A 21,993-nucleotide genomic window follows, 5' to 3' on the forward strand; every position below is an offset into this window, starting at 1 on the left:
AATCTGGTTCCTGGCCATGTACCTTGTGTCTGAACGGTTAAATCTTATTTATTTTCCCTTAATTGGTTTTTAGACTGTTATTTGGCATATCTTGTTGCTTGCTAGCTGCTTTGTTGACAGTTTGCCAAGAACATGTGGTAGCTAACTAGCTTGTTAATTGTTTCCAAACAAATTAGTGAATGTGCTAGAAAGCTAAACGGCTAGCTAGCTAGTTGACTACTGTGGCCAAAAATGGTTTGTTTTGAATGTTGGATCATCTTATCATTCGAAGCTTTAAAAGTGTTCTTACACTATGATTTTGACCATTCAAAGCAACTGTGAAACGTACATGGCATGCATTGTTGTCACCTTAGCTTGCTACATAACTTCTGAGTGATAGGAAGAAGAGCACCACCACCAATCAGCCTACACCAATCGTTAATATGACAACTAGCTTGGCCATGTCAACTAATGACTGCTGTCTGAAATTCGATTTGGTCACTTGTAACTTGCTGGTTGGACAGTCAGTATTCCAAAATGGATTTGAAAAACGAAACTGACTTGAGCTTAAGGCCTGCAGTGTGAACAAGATTTGATACTCACAACTCACTTCAATCGAATAGGAGGAAAATAATGGATTATAATAATAATATAATAATAATGGAGTGAATAGCCTATGCCTTCCTGTCCTCATCTGCTTTTCCACTATGCACATGTTGGGAAATAAATAAAACAGATTAAAGCTAATTCTGGCTGTCCTGTTGTTTTGTGAAAATTAAGGAGAAAAGTTATTGGCTATTATGGATAATTGAGTTGCACTATATTTTTCTCTCGCCCAAATCAGACTGAAATTGCGACTGCACGCTTACTGATGTCGTGAAACGCACCAATCAGAAGCAGAACGAAGTCAAGTCAGCTGATTAGTCAGGATTCTTGGCGTGACACGATTGGATAGCTGGCGAGCTTGAGTTGTTTACTTTTTTTACTAGTCATATTTCCTCTCTTCTTTCTAACTGTACACGGTCACAGTAGGCTTTCGTTATTTGTGAAACTGACACACTTCAAAACGGAATGAGTACTACCATTAGCACCCAACGAGGACAGGTAAATATAACAACTAACGTCAGAATACAAGCTATAGTAGCTAGCTAGCGTTAAATTAGCTAACGAACACGGATAAACACCATTTTAGCTAACGTTAGCTTCAATAATCACTATCTGTAGCTAGCTGCAACGTTTTAATGCAAACAACACCGTAGCGTTAGTTAATTTAACAAAGTTACCTAGTTACAGTAGCTAATTAACTTCCAGGTATATACATTAGCTTCAACAAGCTAGCTTACGGGGTGGGTCGTTTTTACGTCAGCCAGCTAATTTAGAAGCCTAAAGTTTGGCAAGTCTCTGGATATAGCCATATAGCTAACGGTAGCTAGCTTGCGCTCCTTAGCTAGAGCTTGCCAGGAGCAATAACCACAATGGCGTGGTTAACACTAGGCTAACTAGCTACGAAAATTAGCAAGCTACTGGTTAAATCTAAAGTCAACTAGCCAGTTATCTAGCTACCTAACGTTACTTTTTCTTCGATAGGGTTTAACGGCGGTTGGTATCCAATGTCAATGGTGCATTACCGCCACCAGCTGGACGGGGTATTGAATAAGAACTAAAAAGATCTTCTTCGATAGGTTTTAACGGCGGTTGGTATCCAATGTCAATGGTGCATTACCGCCACCAGTTGGACGGGGTATTGAATAAGAACTAAAAAGAAAACAAAAAAATAATCATAATTTCACAGTCCACATCAATCACAGTCCACTTAAAATACATCCCTACACAGCCTCAGGGGCCTGTGATGGGGCTACATTCACCGACAGCATTTCTTGCACTGCCTCGGCTGTGAAATCACGAAGACGCAAAACACGTTCAATGGCATTCACAATGATTCCAATTTTCTTAGACTTCTTCTCCGCTTGTGCTGTGCAGTTTATGACCATTGCAATAAATAATACAAAGTCCACCTTTTTAACATGTAGCATCTCACTGTCCCTCAGTTGATGAGGAACCTTCACTGGTTGTGGTAGCTCTACCATTGCTTCTTCCCTGCCACTTGTTCCTTCCAATTTTCTCACAGCCTCCAGATAGGAGACAGCTGGACACTCTTTACCCTTTCCACCTCTTTCTCATTTACAGAACACTCCAAAAATGCAGGGGCGTGTTCACCTCCACAGGTGCATCATTTCCCTTCATCTGGCATACGATATTCTTCCCTTCTGCACACACTTGACACATGACAAAATCTTTTACATTCATGACACTGAAGGGGCTTGTACACAAAAGCTCTTACAGGGTATCTAGGGAGAGACTCTTCATCAAAGAACAGTAGGGAACTTATTTTCACCGTACACCATACAGGTTAATCGACGTGCACCAACCACTCCATCGATGTCTTCAGTTATATCCTCAGCCTTTATTTCTTGCGACCACACCAGAAATAACCCCCTTGATAGGCGTTCTGCTACGAAAATCCATGTAGGAAACATTCCACTCTGATATCTTTTTGAGTCTTAACACGCGCTTCTTCTGCTCCGCAGACATACAAAAAATTTAAATAAGACCACTTCTTATGACTCACTGACTCCACACTTTTTTCCAACACATTCCAGATTTTCATGGAGACGTTAAATGGATTTCCCAAGTAGTATTGATCCAAAACTGATCCAAAACCATGACTCAGACCAAAAACAAGTCTAGTGGTTTCTTGTTTTCCACATAGCTTTACTTCTTTTGTTTCGCTTTTTCTTCGCAGCTGTCACCCACTCATTCTCACTTTCTGTACTATTAGCTTCACTCGACTCACTAACAGTTTCAAACAAAACCTCAGCTTTCGCCATCTTCCGTCTAGCTAACTACTGTATTCACAGGAGCCTTACATGCTGACCAGACCGCACGCATGTTGATTTTGTCCCCACTCCCCAGACGCGATCAAGACACGCAGATTGAAATATCAAAACAAACTCTGAACCAACTATATTAATTTGGGGACAGGTCAAAAAGCATTAAAGATTTATGGCAATTTAGCTAGCTAGCTTTCTGTTGCTAGCTAATTTGTCCTGGGATATAAACATTGGGTTGTTATTTTACCTGAAATTCACAAGGTCCTCTAATCCACAGATAACTAGAAAACAAACTTTTACCCTTTTATCTCTCCTCCTCCAGGCTGCTTCTTCTTCTGACTTTATATGGCGGTTGGCAACCAACTTTAAGGTGCATTGCCACTACCGACTGGAGTGTGGACCTCAGTTAATCTTTCAATCACCCATGTGGGTATATGCGCCTAAAAACCAATTAAGAGAGAGCACGTGGTATATGCTCCTAAAAACCAGTGAGGAGATGGGAGAGGCGGGACTTGCAGCGCGTTAAGCTTCACAAATAGAACCAAGTTCTATTTTAGCGCCTGGCTACGCAGACGCTCGCGGGCAGTGTGTGTGCAATGATTGAATAACATGTGCAGTTGAAGTCGGAAGTTTACATACACCTTAGCCAAATACATTTAAACTCAGTTTTTCACAATTCCTGACATTTAATCCAAATGAAAATTCCCTGTCTTAGGCCACCACTTTATTTTAAGAATGTGAAATGTCAGAATAAGAGTAGAGAAGGATTTATTTCAGCTTTTATTTCTTTCATCACATTCCCAATGGGTCAGACGTTTAYATACACTCAATTAGTATTTGGTAGCATTGCCTTTAAATTGTTTAACTTGGGTCAAACGTTCGGGTAGCCTTCCACAAGCTTCCCACAATAAGTTGGGTGAATTTTGGCCCATTCCTCCTGACAGAGCTGGTGTAACTGAGTCAGGTTTGTAGGCCTCCTTGCCCGCACACGCTTTTTCAGTTCTGCCCACAAATTTTCTATAGGATTGAGGTCAGGGCTTTGTGATGGCCACTCCAATACCTGACTTTGTTGTCCTTAAGCCTTTTTGCCACAACTTTGGAAGTATGCTTGGGGTCATTGTCCATTTGGAAGACCCATTTGCCATCTATTTTGTGAAGTGCACCAGTCCCTCCTGCAGCAAAGCACCCCCACAACTTGATGCTGCTTTACGTTGGTGTCACGTCCATCAAAGGGAGGAGACCAAGGCGCAGCGTGATTGGAAACAAACTAACAAAACAACAAAACGAACGTGAAGCTATTAACAACTAGTGCTGACATGCAACTACACATAGACAACTACCCACAAATACAGGTGTGAAAATGCAACCTCAGTATGGTTCTCAATCAGAGACAACGATAGACAGCTGCCTCTGATTGAGAACCACACCCGGCCAAACACACAGAAATATAAATCATAGAAAAAGGAACATAGAATGCCCACCCAAATCACACCCTGACCAAACCAAAATAGAGATAAAAAGCTCTCTACGGTCAGGGCGTGACAGTTGGGATGTTGTTCTTCAGCTTGCAAGCCTCCCCCTTTTTCCTCCAAACATAACGATGGTCATTATGGCCAAACGTTTCTATTTTTGTTTCATCAGACCAGAGGACATTTCTCCAAAAGTCTGATCTTTGTCTCCATGTGCAGTTGCAAACCGTATTATGGCTTTTTATGGCGGTTTTGGAGCAGTGGCTTCTTCCTTGCTGAGCAGCCTTTCAGGTGATGTCGATATAGGACTCGTTTTAGTGTGGATATTGATACTTTTGTACCTGTTTCCTCCAGTATCTTCACAAGGTGAAGAGGTGCTGTTGTTCTGGGATTGATTTTCACTTTTAGCTCCAAAGTACATTAATCTCTAGGAGATAGAATCTGTCTCCTTACTGAGCGGTTTGACGGCTGCGTGGTTCCATGGTGTTTATGCTTGCGCACTATTGTTTGTACAGATGAGCGTGGTACATTCAGGAATTTGGAAATTACTCCCAAGGATGAGCCAGACTTGTGGTCTACAATTTTTTTTCTTAGGTCTTGGCTGATTTCTTTTGATTTTCACATGATGTCAAGCAAAGAGGCACTGAGTTTGAAGGTAGTACACCTCCAATTGACTCAAATGATGTCAATTAGCCTATCAGAAGCTTCTGAGGCCATGACATCATTTTCTGGAATTTTCCAAGCTGTTTAAAGGCACAGTCAATTTAATGTATGTAAACTTCTGACCCACTGGAATTGCGATACAGTGAATTGTAATTGAACAATCTGTCTGTAAACAATTGTTGGAAAAATTTCTTGTCATGCACAAAGTAGATGTCCTAACCGACTTGCCAAAACTATAGTTTGTTAACAAGACATTTGTGGAGTGATTGAAAAACTTGTTTTAATGACTCCAACCTAGGTGTATGTAAACTTCCGACTTCAACTGTATGTGTACATGTATTTTGCAACGCAAGTGACGTGAGCGGTGTGGTCAGCATGTGAGGCAAATGGCTGTAGCTAGTGTCTATATGGCCAGCTTAGCTAATGTTACTCGCCCAGATTTAAAATTGCTTGAGTTTATCAGGACACAGCTAAACACTGTCGTCTGTTAGCCAATTCGAGCTGAAGTCTAGGCAAGAGATATTAAGAAACATTTTACTGAACCACCTCTATAGGGCAGTGATGGAGAGGCATGGCCAAGCTAGATCTGATGATGTTGGACCGGTTTCCCAGACTGATTGAACCCTGGACTGAAAAGCCTTCTCAATATAAGGGACCAAGTCACCTGACACTTTTTGTCCAATAACTAAAGATAGGGTGGTCATATTGTTATGCCATTTTCAGGGTTTTCTAGAACACAGAGATGATTCAAATAAAATGACATGTATGAAATTAAAATGCCATATTATGAAAATTAGGCACTTAATACGCAAATGAGTCAGTATGGAAAACACAATTACAGTAATTAAAGCCCAATAATTAAAAGTAGGGATGGTCATATAATTAGCAAATCTTAATGTTTTATGCAAAACTGAGAGTTTGTAACAATTTTAAACAATTTATGAAATTAGAATCAATTTTTGTACAATTTATAAAAATGTGATACTTTAATATGCTAATTGGTCTGTATTCAATAAACACAAAATACAGGAAGTTAAGACCATTCATTTAAACTAAGGTGGTCATTGTTAACATATATTGATGTTTTATGCAGAACTGGTAGTTTACACTGAGGAGTAAGGTGGCCATGCCCGTGTACACACACACACCAGGGGTGTTAAGAGTACATATAATTGGGATTAATTACATAATTATGAACAAAAAGCCGACTTACTATTTAGTATTTACCAATTAGCAACTGTTAGGCAGTATATATCACAGTTATGTTGTATTTAGTTGTCCAACTGAATAGGCCTAGAGTGCCAAATAATAATAACCCTGTGCCACCTGCATACACACTCTGCATATCCCACACACTCGAACAGCACCCCCACCAACACACACACACACACCCAGTGCCTAACACAGACACACATTTCTCTGAATCCTCACACAGCACCCACCAACAAACACACACACACCACATCACACATAGCCTAAAACAGACACGCTTCTCACTAAGTCTGAACTGTTACACAGAAGTCTACATTGTAATGTTATTTTTTGGTGTTGATTTCTCTGGTGAAGGGAGTATAAACTGCACCATTTCCAGCAAATAATTATCCTAGGCTCAGAAGAGACAGCCAGCTGCACAGAATGATAGATGGGACATTTTTTCAATTCACTTAGCTATGTTGTAAACCTGTTGCCACTGAATTCTTGTAGTTTTTACTTGAAAAAATAAAACCATTAATCACAAAAAGTGGCATAATACTGCCAATGCTGCACAGCGCTGCCTCTCGCCCCAGTTGCCTCAGGGAACAGTGTCAAGCACTCCCACACTCATCATGGAAATGTGAGTGGGGGAACAAGAATTTGGAGCAACCTCTGACAACCCCTACATAAGGGGGGTAACAACTGCCACATTAATGTTTTCAAATTATTAATGTATTTTGACGACCATATTATTGACATTTAGTGAAAATAGATTTGTTTACTTCTGTTCTTTGTAGAATTCTCACATAGCGTCCATTGTTTGTCGCGTCACCTAACATGCTGTCAATGGTGAGTCTGAGAAATCGCTGCATATTGTGACCCTTTTCTTCCTCTAGTGTGGTTTGCCTGTCCTCATCCACAATTCCTCCGCTCCTTTTGTCTTTTTAGGTATACATTGGGGAGTTGCCCCAAGACTTCCTGCGTATTACTCCCACCCAGCAGCAGCAACAAGTTCAGTTGGATGCCCAAGCAGCGCAGCAGTTGCAGTATGGGGGATCCCTGGGCACTGTAGGACGGCTTAGCATCACTGTAGTGCAGGTAGGGTGTTTTTAACTGCATCTGCTTGGTCTTTCCCTAGAATCAAGACTTATTGTGGAACACAAGGTTATTAATGCAGTGGGAATGTTTTCCTGTGAATCACTGTTATGTCCCTCTTCTCTCCAGGCCAAGCTAGCTAAAAACTATGGTATGACACGCATGGACCCTTACTGCAGGGTCCGACTAGGGTATGCTGTTTATGAAACACCCACAGCCCATAATGGTGCCAAGAATCCACGATGGAACAAAGTTATCCAGTGCACTGTCCCACCTGGAGTAGACTCCTTCTACCTGGAGATCTTTGATGAGGTGAGAAAGAAGGAATTAGGGGGCGGTGGGTGAGGAGAAGATCATAACTTGTTATTGGCTCGATAACTAGGCCTGTCTAGAGTTATTGATAGCAATCTACTTTGAGTATTTCTTCTTGATGATCATCCTTGATTTTATGGACAAGTTACTGATTTGAGGTGTTTGTGCTGGTCACTTTTCCAGCGGGCATTCTCCATGGATGACAGAATTGCATGGACACACGTCACCATCCCGGAAGGCCTGAGAGAGGGCAGTGTGGTTGATGAGTGGTACAGCCTCAGTGGSAGACAAGGCGAYGACAAGGAGGGCATGATCAACCTGGTCATGTCTTATGCTGTGAGTTCATAAAACACATGCTCACATTGTACATTGTCATTGTAGTACAGTTTGAAAGTGATTGATGTTATCTAACAACTTGCCCCTTATCTCTTCCTCTTGGCTCTCATGCTTTCAGAACATGACAGCAGGTATGCATATGTCTCCACCCGTTGTCCTCATGCCCACAGTCTATCAGCAGGGGGTAGGATACGTACCCATTGCAGGTGAGTAGAACCATACTCTCCACTGTGATGTAATGTTAGGTTTAATTTTTGATACAATAATCCAAACGGACTCCAAGGAAACTCAAGCTAGATTAATTCACCACACTGGGTGTTGCAGCTGAAAAAGCACACATACCGGTCATAACACGACTACAGGCTACTGCAATCCACTAGATAATTACACTCCTCATACACAAAGAGCCTAAATCTAACACTACCTTTGATCTCTAAGAATATATAATAACGGTATATTCATATTCAGAGTATATAAAACAGTAAAGATACAAGACAGTGTTATAGAACAGTAATTATGATCTATCAGCTCAAACTCCGTCAGCCCTATTCCACCCTTATGGAATCATTTTTGCCCTCAGAGACAGGCCCCCTTTCCCTCTTCCCAAATACAATGCACATAGATCTTTCCACCTAACCCATAACATAATAATTACTACTGCTAGGCTAATTATACAATTATAAATAGATTAAAACGGGCTCAAGTCAGTCTTCAACTGTTGGCAATCTTGGACAGAGACACTGCAGCCATCTAAGGCCCAGTTCTATTTTGATTGCTAGTCTACTTTCCAAATGGACGTGGTCATAGCTTGCCTTATGTAAGTGAAACTAAAGGACAAAACAGACCACGCCTCTGACTGACCACAGGACATTGTTAATTTTCCTGACTATTCTACATATTGAATTGCCACTGCTCATCGGCACCCAGCAGGTGATCTACTTACTGTGCACGGCTGATGTTTATTAGTGTGTGTTGCCCTTAAGAACTGTTGACCTGTTTAAATTATACATTTAATAGGAGATTGTTGCTTACCCATTTCTCTCTGGTTTGCTCTTCTCAGGAGTGCCCACTGTATACAACCAGGGAATGGTGCCCATGGGTATGCCTCCAGCACCCACAGTCGCCCCACAAGAAGCTCCCTGTAGTGAGGAGGATCTTAAGGCACTGCAGGACATGTTCCCCAATCTGGACAGGGAAGTGATCCGCACTGTAATTGAGGCCCAGCAAGGTAACAAGGATGCCGCCATCAACTCTCTGCTGCAGATGACAGAAGAGCTGTAACAGTGGAGCCACAAATAGAGCCACTATGGCGGCCAGAACATTGCCCATTCACAGCAACAGCACCCTGCACAGTTTGTAAATATGCACTCAGGCCTGCGAGCTCTCAACTGTCACTCACATTAAATAAAATCCAGTTGTTTTTTTTAACCATAAGCAGATGTCCATATCTGAGGTATCACACATTTATACATCTGTATACATTACCATCTGTATTATGAAWCAATGTATAGCTTTGTTCCCAGTCCACATCTGGGATTGGGTGAAATTGGTGTTCCTATTGATAAGTGCGGTGATGGCTGGTTGGCTTCTCAATTTTACATTCCACTTCACTCAGAAGGGGTTATGTACAATTGATGTTGATGCAGTGCTACTTACTCTGTGGGATAATGGAAGGAATTGATCCTGCAGAAGCTTTAGATCTTTGAAAGCAGTTGTTGTGAGACATTGTTGAGAGCTCCCTAACCTGTCTTCTCTGTATATGTGTATTGACCAGTACTGTCCTGAGCCTATCTGTATTTGATTGAGATTGATATATATCAATCTGTATAAATATAGTTATATATATTCAACATATGATAAATTATGAAGACGAGATTTAGGTATGCAGCGGTTCAGAGCAGAATGAGGACTTATCACAATATAACAAACAGCGATGACTTAGGACATGTGAAAAATCCCCCAATATTCACACAGCCAATGCCTATCAACCTCTCAAATATTGAGCTTAATTTGCCACCATTCCACTCTACTCTGGATAATGCCATATGATTTTGTACTTCTCCAACCAAAAATGCCTCTCCGAATGTTTCAATATCACTGGTCAGTGGTTTAGTAACAGTGGGTAACTATGGGGGAAGAATATATCATAGTAATCCAATATCAAATAATGACATGGTAATATAAAATTATTGAATGCAGTGCAGTGAAGAAATAAACATATTACTGATATCATCCTTTCCCTTCACCCTTTCTGAATTCACAGGCTTTATTGCAAACCATTATAGGCTGTGAAAATCCCTGCTGGGGTAATAAAAAAATTGTGTGCACAGCCCAAAACTATGATATTCAGAAAATTGGTAAATGTTGGTATGACTATCTTACAGATAAAATGTAATGTCCTACCACTACCATATATAGGCCCACACATAAAGAGGAGACTTGTAAAGATCCATTGACATGAGGTATTGAATTTTGCCGTCCCCCCAAAGGTCTGATTTTAACATGGGGTTTTCATTTGATATTTGTATAAGCTTAATCTTCAAAGATATGCATATATTTTTCCAAGGAAAGATCCTCTGTTTTGGTGTGATTCATTAAAGAAAATATATAGTACATTTCCTTTATGCTTAGGCCATCTCCATGAGTGACATACAGTATGTAAAAATACTTATTGTTTAAATTTAAAAGACCCAATTCTGGGCACTTATGTTTGATTTAGCGTTCTATCCCCTCTTGATTTAACAAATTCCTCTACCTTTCACTTTCATTTTAAATGTTAGGTTTTCTTCTCTGTTTTCCCACATGTCCCATTCTCATAGACATATTTTGAACATGATTGTGTCATGTTTAGCCAGACATCTGTATAATCCCTAACTTCCAACGTTTGGCCATTCTACTTGTTTATTGGTGGTAGGCCATAAGTAAATGTACCTTCCTAAGCTAAAGAGAGCATAACATTTATTTCACTTTTACAGTCCTTTTAGATCAATGTGCACAATTATGTTCAAAGGCACTCTAGCGGAAGTTAGGAAGGTTGTTCTGATTCTGTTGTAATGGAATGGCAAGGCTACGTGCTACAACAGTTTATCTGGTTTGAATGTACAACAATTTTTGGTGTCAAATTATGTTTGCAATTTGACATTTGCTCTTGTTTCTTTTACTCATGACACGTTAAGGAAATAAATGTTTTATCTGTATGTGTTTGGTCTTGTAGTGTAGATCTCATCCTGGTTTGTTTGCTATGCCATTTTTGGACTTGATGATTGAAATATACCATAGACTTTTGAAGAATATCACTTAAAAATTACTCATGAGCTTAGTTCAACTGTCGTAACCCATCATAACCCAAAATATAAGCTTGTTTTACATCTTTGTAAACTATGAAATTGTAAACAAACACTGTATAGACTCAAAACATGATTAAGGCCAACATTCAATCCGGATTATGGAAGATCTGTGTTACAGAGCAATTGACATATCAAAGTCATTTTCGATTGAGCCGACATGTGCTGCGTTTACCGTTAATGTGGTCTCTGCGATCACTGGAACATTAACTTTAAAATGTGCATATAGTGGACAAAACGTGATTGGATTGAATCTGGCCCTTAAACTATCATTTTGAACTCATGGATGGTACATCAATAGAGACAGAGACTGTCTGAACTGCAGATTGCCCCTTTAAACCCCACCATGTTTTCAATGACACAAGAACATCACTACCCTATTCTAGCTACATATTTTATTATACCTTTACTATCTTGTGACTTACTGCTTGGCAAGTTTTGTTGCGTCAATATATTTTCAATAATCACTAGTAGCTAGCTACAAGTAACTGCCAAAATAATATAAAAACTTGAGTAAATGAGCGTTCTGGTGGCTCTGTTATGGTGTGTGGTGCATTTTCCTGCCATGGTTTATGACCACTATTCCCATAGATCAGTGCTATTCACATTATTTCAGCGCAAACCCCCAATTTCTTCAGCCAGATTTTACATCAACAAATAACCTTTAATTCAATGCATTTTCATCTCTTATCAAAATGAAAAGAAACAAAGAAATACATTTACTCAAAATGTTATCTTTCTAATGATCTTTCTCGAAAAAGTTTGTATATTGTCCCATACAACAATTGGTACCCTATTTTTTTGTTGTTTGACATTTTGGTGACCCCACTGCAGTTCCGCCGCATCCCTGACTTTGAATACCACTGCCCTAGAGGGCAAGATAAACACCAGTACTGTACATACACAACCATTCTGAGTGGTCACCTTCAATTTATGGTGAATAATTTCTATCCTGATGGGAGTGGATGACAATTACCCCATCCACAGGGCACGAGTGATCCCTGAATGGTTTGATGCGTATAAAAACTATTTAAACCATATGCCATGGCCGTCTCAGTCACTAGTTCTCAACCCAATTGAACACTTATGGGAGATTCTGAAGCAGCGCCTGAGACAGCATTTTCCACCACCATCAACAAAACACCACATTATGGAATTTCTCTTGGAAGAATGGTGGCGCATCCCTCCAGTAGAGTTTCAGACACTTGTAGAATCTATGCCAAGGTGCATTGAAGCTCTACTGGCAGCTCCTGTTGGCCCAACGTCCTATTAGGACACTTTATGTTGTTACTGTTATTTTGCCAGTTACCTGTACATACTTCTAAGTAGAATAATGTTACTGTTATAGTGGTCACTGAATAGCTTGAAGGATTGTGAGAATTGCTGAAAGAGCAAAGGAACATGCAGAAGCACATGATGTTGCTGTTATTTATTAATCACTACAAATGAGAAAAGAGATTATCCACTACATTTATCATAGAAAATACATTCATTCTACAATGAAGGTATAAGAACATAATAGTAAGTGTTGCCGATTGTAGAAATACACTGACATGACAGATTGAATTAAAAAGTAACAAGAAAACAAATTTGGACTAAAACATTCGATGTCATGAGGATAATTCCTATATCAGTGTGCATGTTGTCTTCCTAGACGTTTAGCGCCTCCTGCGCTTTCTCGTCGTCCCCGGGGCGGCGGTCGTGCCTGCATCACAGTCTGTGACATGACATCCGCACGACTCAACGTGGATGTAGGAGTGCTTGACCTTTGACCCATCAGGGCACATCAGCTCCACCTCTTTCTGGCTAGTGGTCGCCTCTTGGCAGCAGGAGCAGTAGTGCATCATGGTGTTCGCCTCTGCTGAGTACCTGCACATTCACAGAAACACAAGACAAGTTGAAAAGAGGGCTTGAATTCCCTGGGTTGTCTTGAMAAGATGAGCACAGGAGCAATAAATAAGTCAAATTGTCTCCTAGTTCATAAAGGGCACACTAGAYAGTGAATAGRTKATCACTRACTGGGGCCTGMATGACATTGACTAGTGCTGCATTCAGCATCTGTAGTACTTACATAGAAGAGGTTCCACAGTTTCCTGAGCAGGAATTGATCTCCACAGGCTCTGCGGTCGCACAGCCACTGATGACAATGCTAGTGGTGGTGTACTTCATCTCACAGACATTGCTGCGTTCTGTGCCTGGTCAGGGAAGATGCATCAAGAGTTAGGCTACTGTTTGGTATGACACAGATGAAGCAGAAACAGCCAACATATAMATTTTTGGCCAGTATGTAGTCACACAATGTTTCCGGTTGGTCTTGTTTAGATGACATAGCATGCTATTATTAACCAGTAGATAGGTGGTTATTAGGAATGCTTTGGCTGGACGTGTTACTTACAGGTCTTGCAACATCCATTTGCATCTGTCTTTTCTGTGCCCTGGGGTGAAARATAGGAGAGATGATTTATAAGTGGCAGATTGTATACATTATGTGAGCTCCCTTCCATTCTAAATGTTACTGAAACATCTATYGCTATGACCCAAGAGCGCTAGGAATGAWAGTAACATTCTGAGKGAGAATGGAAAACAGTGTAACTGCAGTGTTGATTGTCMCCACGATGGAGGTGAGATAGGACARAAACTCACTGGGACACAGTTCTCTGGGCTGAATGCAGGGCACACAGTCTTCACCTCCACTGGTATATATTGGCCACCAGTTTCCTCACATRTGTACTTCACACATTTGTCACCAGGTGGTGACCACGTTTCGTTCACCTATCGCAAAAGGAGAAGAGGATGTTTCAGATCATGCAGACAGATTATGCATCCTCATACACACGCTTGTCGTACTCACCTGAATAGTCTGTTTGGTCTTATCTGGCATAGTAACCACACAGCTTGTCTGCACACACTTCCCACAACACTGACCAGGTATGGCCTGATACTGGAAGCCCTAMGACGAGGATGGAGAGCCATCATTGAATCATTGTTCACTTATTTTATAAGCATGCAGTAGCTTCCAGAGTAGGCTACTGCAAGTTTCTTATAAATATGTAAATTAATTGATCATCTTTGTAAGAGAGACATGACTACCTGTGAACATGTAGTGTCGCAGGAGATATTTGTGCACACAATGTTGTTGAGCTTGGTGCTAGGATCCATGATCGAGCTGCAGATACAATTCTCACAAGTTCCTTTAGGAACTTCAGCACCAGGCTGGAGTGAAAGAGAGAGACAAAAGTTATCATCCACTATAACAGACTGTTTGAATGGAAGAGGGTCAGAGTGCAAAGGGAGCAGTTCTATAGTAGAATGTGACCAATTATGAGGGCAGCAAACACAATACAGCTTATCTTAAGCTATTTCTGGGTGTATCTTTCAGAAGCTTGTTTAATTTAATTTATTTTAAATGACTTATTCTTACCTGGTACTCAATGTTATTGTAGACACATACACTCTTAGGAACTGAACAGACACACATTGAGAAGGAATCAGTCAGTGATACCAGTGACTCATGTCAGAGTTAATACAAATGCAACCAGTGATACRTGGGAATTACAAAGTCAATGAACTAACTAAACCGCTGATGAAGTAAATCAAGGGGACTTACCACAGGTATACTCTGGACAGCAGCTTGAGATGGACGTGCTTATAATTGCCTCCCACCCTGGCTGGCAGTCCATCATGACTTTGGGGCAAAGCAGTGCATCACACTCTGTTACAGAGGTAACCAATGAGAAGTGATTAAAAGACAAGCCGATAGAGGGTCAAATAACCCCTATGACCCTACAGAACACTTCAGATAATCTTGGTCTAGTACTGTRTRAATAASAGTTGGCTTTCTAATGATTTACTTGAAGGGTCTGYTCCATCACTCACCACATGTATATTTCTGGCAGCAGCCTTCTGTCTTGTTCACCAATCTGTATCCAGTCTCATTGCAGATGGGTATGGCTGGTGTGGGGCAAGTGATAGGCTGACACTGGACAATCATGGAGTCCATGTCACATGTGCACTGCTGGCAACCACTYTCCCATGTATCACCAGGCTTAAGAAAAAAACAGGGTAATGTCAGGTCAATACAGACACAGAAAAGAGTAACTCAACTGTTTTTGTTCTGCAGTGAACTGGATTTAACCATGGYAGTTAATATGAACCATCATTAGGTGAGAAGAAATGGGTTGGAGGTAGTTATTCCGAGATTTAAAGTTTTCTTCTGGTCAGTTCATTGGAAGGAAGAAAGAGGCCAAGACCTATACTAAGTCAATGAAAAGTATCCATCCAAGTAGGWAAGTTTCCCTGACTCACGTGAAATGCATCTCATGATATGTCTATGTGAGAATGAATATCTGGAGAATATTTAGATGGAGGAAATTCTTACCATTTTGGGGTTGCCATCAGGTCCTGTACAGCCTGAAAAATAAATAGAGGGTGTGTTTAAAAGTTTTGTCTCACATGTTTGGCGTCAAATTATTCTCACCTCCACATCAACACATTTTGTTAACCATTCCATTACAAATAAAGCCTGCAAACCATTATTTATGATTAATTTAATGTTTCAAAGTACAGAAAGGTCTAATTTTCATATTGATAGGTACCTGCAAAATGACCCATAACCCATTCTTACCACAGGAGACCACACAAGTATCAGAGTAGGTGCTGAACAAGACGGTTTTAGATGGACAGAAGCAACCCTCCTTTGTCTTATTGGTCATTTGGGTTTGATTGTTCAAATACTTCTCATTATATCTGCATACAAAAGAGGTTTGGGATTATGCAGGAGATAATTTATTTTAAAAAAGGCTCAAATTAAGGAAATTCATATAACATCCAATCAGACTGAAGCTTACCTTGTATTACATGTTGGTTCAACTGCTGGACCACATGCCATGTACACCTTAGTGGCTGGGCATGTATGCTCTGCAGGACAAAAATAGGTCACAGATATGCTAAACACCAGCAAAAACAATGTTTTAAGTAGCTGCCTATGACAAAAGTAGCTTCCTATGAATTTGTGGCATGACTACTGTGCTTGGATTCATTGCTCACCACATTCTCCATCGGTGGACTTCCTCCAGTCAATGCAGATCCCTTTATTTGCACATTCAGATGCATACGCCTCCAGACTAGAGCAGCTAGAATTAGCATTGTTGCAGACATCTGATCTACAGGCCTGAATGAAGGCATCAGGAGAAAYCGCTTTATGGCAKTCCTCAAAGACCCTTTGAAATAAAATAACATAGAGAGTGATTTAAAGAGATGCATGGAGYGCAACCTTTAACTAGAAATGCCAATGGAACCGTACCTGTATTATGATAAAAAACAGGTGCAAATACAAGAAAATGAACATGACAGAAAATGTACATTACAATTAGGAAGTGAATTCTTATTSTGTTCTTGTTCCCTTTTTCAAACTTAGTTTGATATGTTCCTTACTTGCTGTTCATGATTTCACAAATGACTGTCTTGCAGGGGGTAGGGGATGTGCTTGGGGTTGCCGTGGCGGTAGTGGGTGGTGCTGTTGGAGGAGTTGGACAGTCCTGGTTTGGAATCAGCCACTGGCTAGCTGCGACTGAGCAGCTCTGTATCTGACCATTAGGTGACTGGCAGTCATTCTTCTGGGAATTATCACAGGTACCTTGAAAATATGGATAWTAAGTAGGGTAAAACCTAGTTAGCAAGGACAAGTCATAGTTGTCGTAAGCAATTTCTATAGGKTGGTCTAGAKAGKAGCATCTACTGAAAGTTTGAAACTGTGAAATGTTYATTGACCCTCTTTAATAATACTCACCACACTGGCCCTCTGTGATGCTTTGGAAGAGGGAGTAAGGAAGGTTGATGCTAAATGATGACCCCTTGTAAGACACCTGAACCTTAAGATCAGTGATCTCCAGCACGACCTCCACACCAGTACTTGTTAGAGCAATGTCACCCATTCTGTAAGCTGGGTAGATCCGTTTACTGTTGACATATACCTGCATTTGTGTAGAAATGAATACACATTTAGATGGTTGAGTCATGTGTTATCTTGAAAGTAGTAACATGACAATGTTAACCCTATAATTGGTTTTCATTTAAAGTTATGGGATTTAAATAAAGCATGATAATGCAGCAGCATCATAAAACAATTATGGATATTAATAAAAAGCAAAAAAAATAAAAAGCATATTTTTTAAATAGTTACCACGTTTTCTGTTGTTTCACCAGATCTCTGCTGGGTTAGAATCACTTCATAGGATTTGTAATGAATGATAAGGGACTGAGGACAGAATCCACTGTCAGCGTTTCCACAGTAGTGGTTATCAACAATAATGGTAAGGTTGTATTTGAAGTTGATTTCTTTCACTAAGGTGTAGGAGCAGTTCTCCTGGAAATTGTAATATACTCCATCAAATGTCATGTAGTGAGATCCACCCCATCCACTGCATACACCTGCAACATGATAAAATATGAGTTGATAATAATCTAAGCTATTGACAGAGGACACTRAAAACTAATGAGCAATAATGTCTTATTTTCATTCAGATTGTTGGGTTGTATGTTGTCACTTACATTCACATTCATATGTAAAGCAGCATCCAGTTGAATCATAGACCTTGAAAGGTGGACGGCCATTCTCACACTGTAGTGGCTCCACTGACTTGCATTTTACTGGTAGCTGGACAACAATGCCGTCCTGGCATATTGCTGTGGTACAGCTATTCAGCTGCCAAGATTCTCCATTCTGCCATTGATTTGATAAGGGAAAGCAATTACTCAAACATGCACACACAGGGTTGAACATACAAGCATTACACCACAAAGACAAATATACCCATTCACCCATTTTATTATTAAAAACCATATTAAAAATACCTTTCTTGGTGGCTGAACGCTAGTGCAGTCTGGGGAGGATTGAGTTGTTGGTGGTGTGGTCGTGGTCTCTTCTGACGTTGTGGTTGATACAGTGGGTGGTGTAGAGGAAGGACATGGATTTGATTCCACTTCAACTTGGCACGTTGCTTTGCAGTAGGCCGTGAAGCACCACCCTGAAGCATCGGTCACATTATACACTAGGTTCCCTGATTGTTGAGAAAGGCAAGTGTTAGAACATTTCAAATGAAAGTTATTTTGATTGTCTGAATGACATTTATAACATGTTACCTGGTAGATACTGTGTCCCATTAACATTGCAAATGCACTGGCTGGTGGTGACTGCTTGTGATGTTGGTGTAATAATCACTTGTGGCGATGCTGAAGGATTTCTTGTTGTTGCTAATGGGCCTGTGATGACAACTGGCTCTGTTGTTTCTGTACTTGTTGCTGAAGGCTGTGATGTTGAAGTTGAAGTTACAACGACAGCAGTTGTAGAATATGTAATTGGGCCAGTGGTGACTTCTTTAGGTGGCTTTGTGGATGTAGATGGAATGGTCTCCGTTGTGGTTTCTTCAACTGTTGTAGTTCCACCTGTGGTAGGTGTAAAATACCTCTGCAGTTGTTGTGGTTGAAGTCGTGGGATTGGAAGTAATGCCAACTGGCCCTGTTGTTTCTTCACCTGTTGATGTGGGCTGTGGTGTTGAGGTAGACGTTTCAACAATTACAGTGGTGGAAGTGGTTGTTGGGCCAGAGGTGACAATTTTAGGCGGCTGTGTGGATCTTTCAGTAGTAGTATATGTAGTTACCTCTGCAGTTGTTGTGGGTGCCTTTGTAGTTGTGATTGAAGTTGAGGGCTGTGATGTTGAGGTAGAGGCTTCAACATTTTCCGTTGTAGATGATGATGCTGTGGTGTGTGTGAATATCCCGGATGTAGTTGGATTGGTAATTTGGGAGTGAGGCTCTGTTGTCAATATTCCACCTGTGATGACTGATTCTGTTGTTGTTAAGGGATTTGTTGTTGATGTTAAAGGCCACAATGTACCTGTTAGGTGAGGTTGTGTTTTTGTAATTGGCTTAATCGCTGAAGTTGTTGTGTTTACATGTGATGTCGTTGTTGCGATACCAGTGGTGACTACTTTAGGTGGCTTTGTAGATGTGATCGTCTCATTTGTGGTTTCTTCCTTTGTGGACGTTTCGGCCGTGGTCGATGTAGGTACTTCTCCACTTGTTGAGGGTACCATAGTTGTTGTAGTTACAGTTGTCGGTTTTGGAATTGTGACTGTACTTGGTCCCGATGATGTAGTTGAAGGATTTATTGATGAACTTGTGGTCATTTTAGGGGTCATCTCCATTGTTGTGGAAGACCAAGTTGAAGTAGATGTTGGTTCTGTTTTTGAAAAAGATATATCTTTAGTTAACTTGGCTAGAATAATAACATTTTAATTTACCAAATAGCTCGTATTTACAATACTTATCATTCATATTCAATTTGAACATATCGTCAATATGAATTAAGCTCATCACTACCACCTACAGTAGGGTCCACCCGAACCCGAATACCCGAGACTCCACCAGGGGCCCGAGCTGGTACGGGTCCAAAATTCTAACTTTTCCTTCTGGTCCGGGCCGAGTCATGTTTGATTGTCATTGGGTCTTAATGCTGATTGACCTGAGTGGACCTGAATGGACCCGACCACAGCTCTGCATAGCCTGTACCATATTTATTTTACGCTAATATGGTGAATTTATTGACTTATAGAAGGCCTAGACAAAATATACAAAATATACAAATTAACCAGAGGAGCATCTTGGCTGATAAATATAATTATTTTGTCACTCGGGTCCAATCAGGTCTGGTCTAGACCTGGACCAGTTAGGGTATGGGTCGGGTCTAGGTCTGGTTGTCGTCGGGTCCATTCGTGTTTGGGTCTGATTGTCCTCAGGTCTGTTCGGGTCCAGGTCCACCTGGACCCGAGAAGACCTCTACTACCATCTTACATACAAATTGCTATTAAGTTCCATCAAGATTTCCATTTACCAGTATGCAATTTAGCAAAAATTGGGCTGCCCTTAAAATTCATTCAAGAGTTTCTCTGCTTACCAGGTGTTGAGAAGTGGAAGACAGTTGTGGGCTTTAGCGTTGTCGTAGAGGCCTGTGTTGTTGTTGTGGTCAGAGGGGAAGTTGTGGTTGGTACTGGAGTTGTGGTCACTTGACAAGGGGAAATGTTCCTGGTAATGGTTCCGTTCACGGCGCAAACAGCAACTATGCAGTTACCAATCCCATCTGTTGTATTGTAGAGGGTTGCTCCATATGGCTGTTGTTTACCATTATACAAGCATGTACAATCTGCAATAAAAAAATGTATTTTAAATTAGATTCAATCAATGTTGCTTTGGTCATTGCTAAATACTTTACTTTTATTTGATGATGTCATCCTTACCATTTACATTATAACTACAACTCACTCCAGTCATTGTGCAGGTGCTTTAAAAGAAGAACAATGATTTACATGTTTTAATTATTCACAGTTTCAAATGATATAGACATAAATGTTTTGTTCAAATTATTATTATAGAAGTATAACTAGTCAGGGCTTGGTAATAAAGTACTGTAAGTTGTGAAATGCATGGGGAGCAAGGCAAGTTTTCAGATTGCCATATAGCCATAATTGGCATCACTATGGAAAAACTAGCATGACCTTCCCATCTTAGACAAACCCCTTTACCACCCTCTTCCCTAAAATTTACGCAATACAGAAAACCTAATACTTTCACAGTTAGAACATTCAAAATATGCTCTGAAATAGCAGTTACTGTGAATTGAATGATTTCAACATACCATGTTTCACAGTTTTGTGCCGGAAGATTCTGTCCAGTGGTGTACTGGTTTCCTTCATAGTCAAAGCGTTTCTTCAGGTAATTCTGCCTTTCAATGTTAATATTTTAGGAGGGGAGTAGACAGTGCTTCAGCCAACAAGGTGCAGCCAAAAACAGGTGTCTCCCATCACGATCAACTGCGATCATTGCCATTGAAGGCAAAGATGCTATGCTTTAATCTAAAGAAAAATGTAACATTATTAACTAATCAACCATGAAGAGTAAAATTAAGAAAGCAGGTATTTTTACCATTAGGGAGTCATCCTTGTTTCAAACAGCAACCAGCCCCAGTTTGGCTACGACCTTCAAATTGATGTAGTCTTCACGATGCTGACTCCAGACAAGCTGAACGGCAGGGTCACCCTTCAGGGGAAGAAGATGTTTAAAGGTCATCCAATACATTATGATTATAATTATTATTAAATTCCAGAATGTAGCACATAAAATCCCCAAGAGAGGTGCTTGCAGAATGGCGAATCAGTCAAATGACAGGGAAACTCACGTCTGCCCATTGACCACAACAACACCCTTGGATGCTCCACCACTACACCATCCAGCTTCATGGTGATCTTGCTAATGGTGGGCTGGTTGTCCCACACTGCCGCCTCATCTGTATGTTGAAAGCCTCATAGCTGCTCTTACACAGTGAGGTCACAACATGGTTGCAGGTGGAGGGGAGCTGAAAAAAACCCCGTCGAAGGTCTTGAATGGTAGTTACCCCATGTGCTGCAGACCTGGTCATTGTGTGAGGCATTCACTCCTGAGGGACAAGGAATACAAATGTCAGTTCCTTCTTAGCTTATTGATGGATACCAGTCATTTTTCAGTGTGCATTCTGTCAGTCTTACCTGAAAGTGTGGGTATCGTTTGATCATTGTCGGATGATTGTTACACTTGTGTGGGCTCACTGAATAAAAGCAATTCATGAGTATTTTACAATATTATATGTACATTCCGGATGGAATTCCAATCATTGCAATT

The 21,993-nt window shown here is 40.6% G+C and overlaps 2 protein-coding genes and 1 pseudogene across 3 annotated transcripts; 1 reads left to right on the plus strand and 2 right to left on the minus strand.

Moving 5' to 3' along the window:
* The first annotated feature begins 888 nt into the window (after window positions 1–888).
* On the plus strand, window positions 889–11,136 carry LOC111973695 (toll-interacting protein). 2 transcript variants are annotated; one of them, XM_024147518.2, is made up of 7 exons: window positions 889–1,083; window positions 6,994–7,045; window positions 7,145–7,294; window positions 7,421–7,603; window positions 7,787–7,939; window positions 8,058–8,145; window positions 9,000–11,136. In XM_024147518.2, exons 2-7 carry the CDS (start codon window positions 7,034–7,036, stop codon window positions 9,218–9,220), a joined length of 807 nt encoding a protein of 268 aa, XP_024003286.1. In that variant the 5' UTR covers window positions 889–1,083; window positions 6,994–7,033; the 3' UTR covers window positions 9,221–11,136. The 2 variants fall into 2 exon arrangements, with proteins under 2 accessions (XP_024003286.1, XP_023856844.1); XM_024001076.3 differs by lacking the exon at window positions 6,994–7,045 and having other exon boundaries at window positions 890–1,083.
* Window positions 11,137–12,697: 1,561 nt separating this feature from the next.
* Window positions 12,698–18,850, minus strand: LOC111973693 (intestinal mucin-like protein; the record flags this gene model as incomplete). Its single annotated transcript, XM_024001074.2, has 19 exons — window positions 12,698–13,152; window positions 13,355–13,478; window positions 13,679–13,718; window positions 13,927–14,055; window positions 14,135–14,233; window positions 14,374–14,496; window positions 14,705–14,745; window positions 14,891–14,995; window positions 15,160–15,328; window positions 15,662–15,693; window positions 15,908–16,029; window positions 16,131–16,200; window positions 16,330–16,502; window positions 16,717–16,918; window positions 17,072–17,255; window positions 17,465–17,712; window positions 17,833–18,004; window positions 18,136–18,341; window positions 18,424–18,850. Coding segments are annotated over 19 exons (2,877 nt in total), but the record flags the coding sequence as incomplete, so codon positions are not given.
* LOC111973697 (hepatitis A virus cellular receptor 1-like) lies at window positions 18,759–21,035 on the minus strand (annotated as a pseudogene).
* Window positions 21,036–21,993: the final 958 nt, after the last annotated feature.

This window comes from Salvelinus sp. IW2-2015, linkage group LG15, assembly GCF_002910315.2.
Source record: "Salvelinus sp. IW2-2015 linkage group LG15, ASM291031v2, whole genome shotgun sequence".
Lineage (NCBI taxonomy): Eukaryota > Metazoa > Chordata > Actinopteri > Salmoniformes > Salmonidae > Salvelinus > Salvelinus sp. IW2-2015.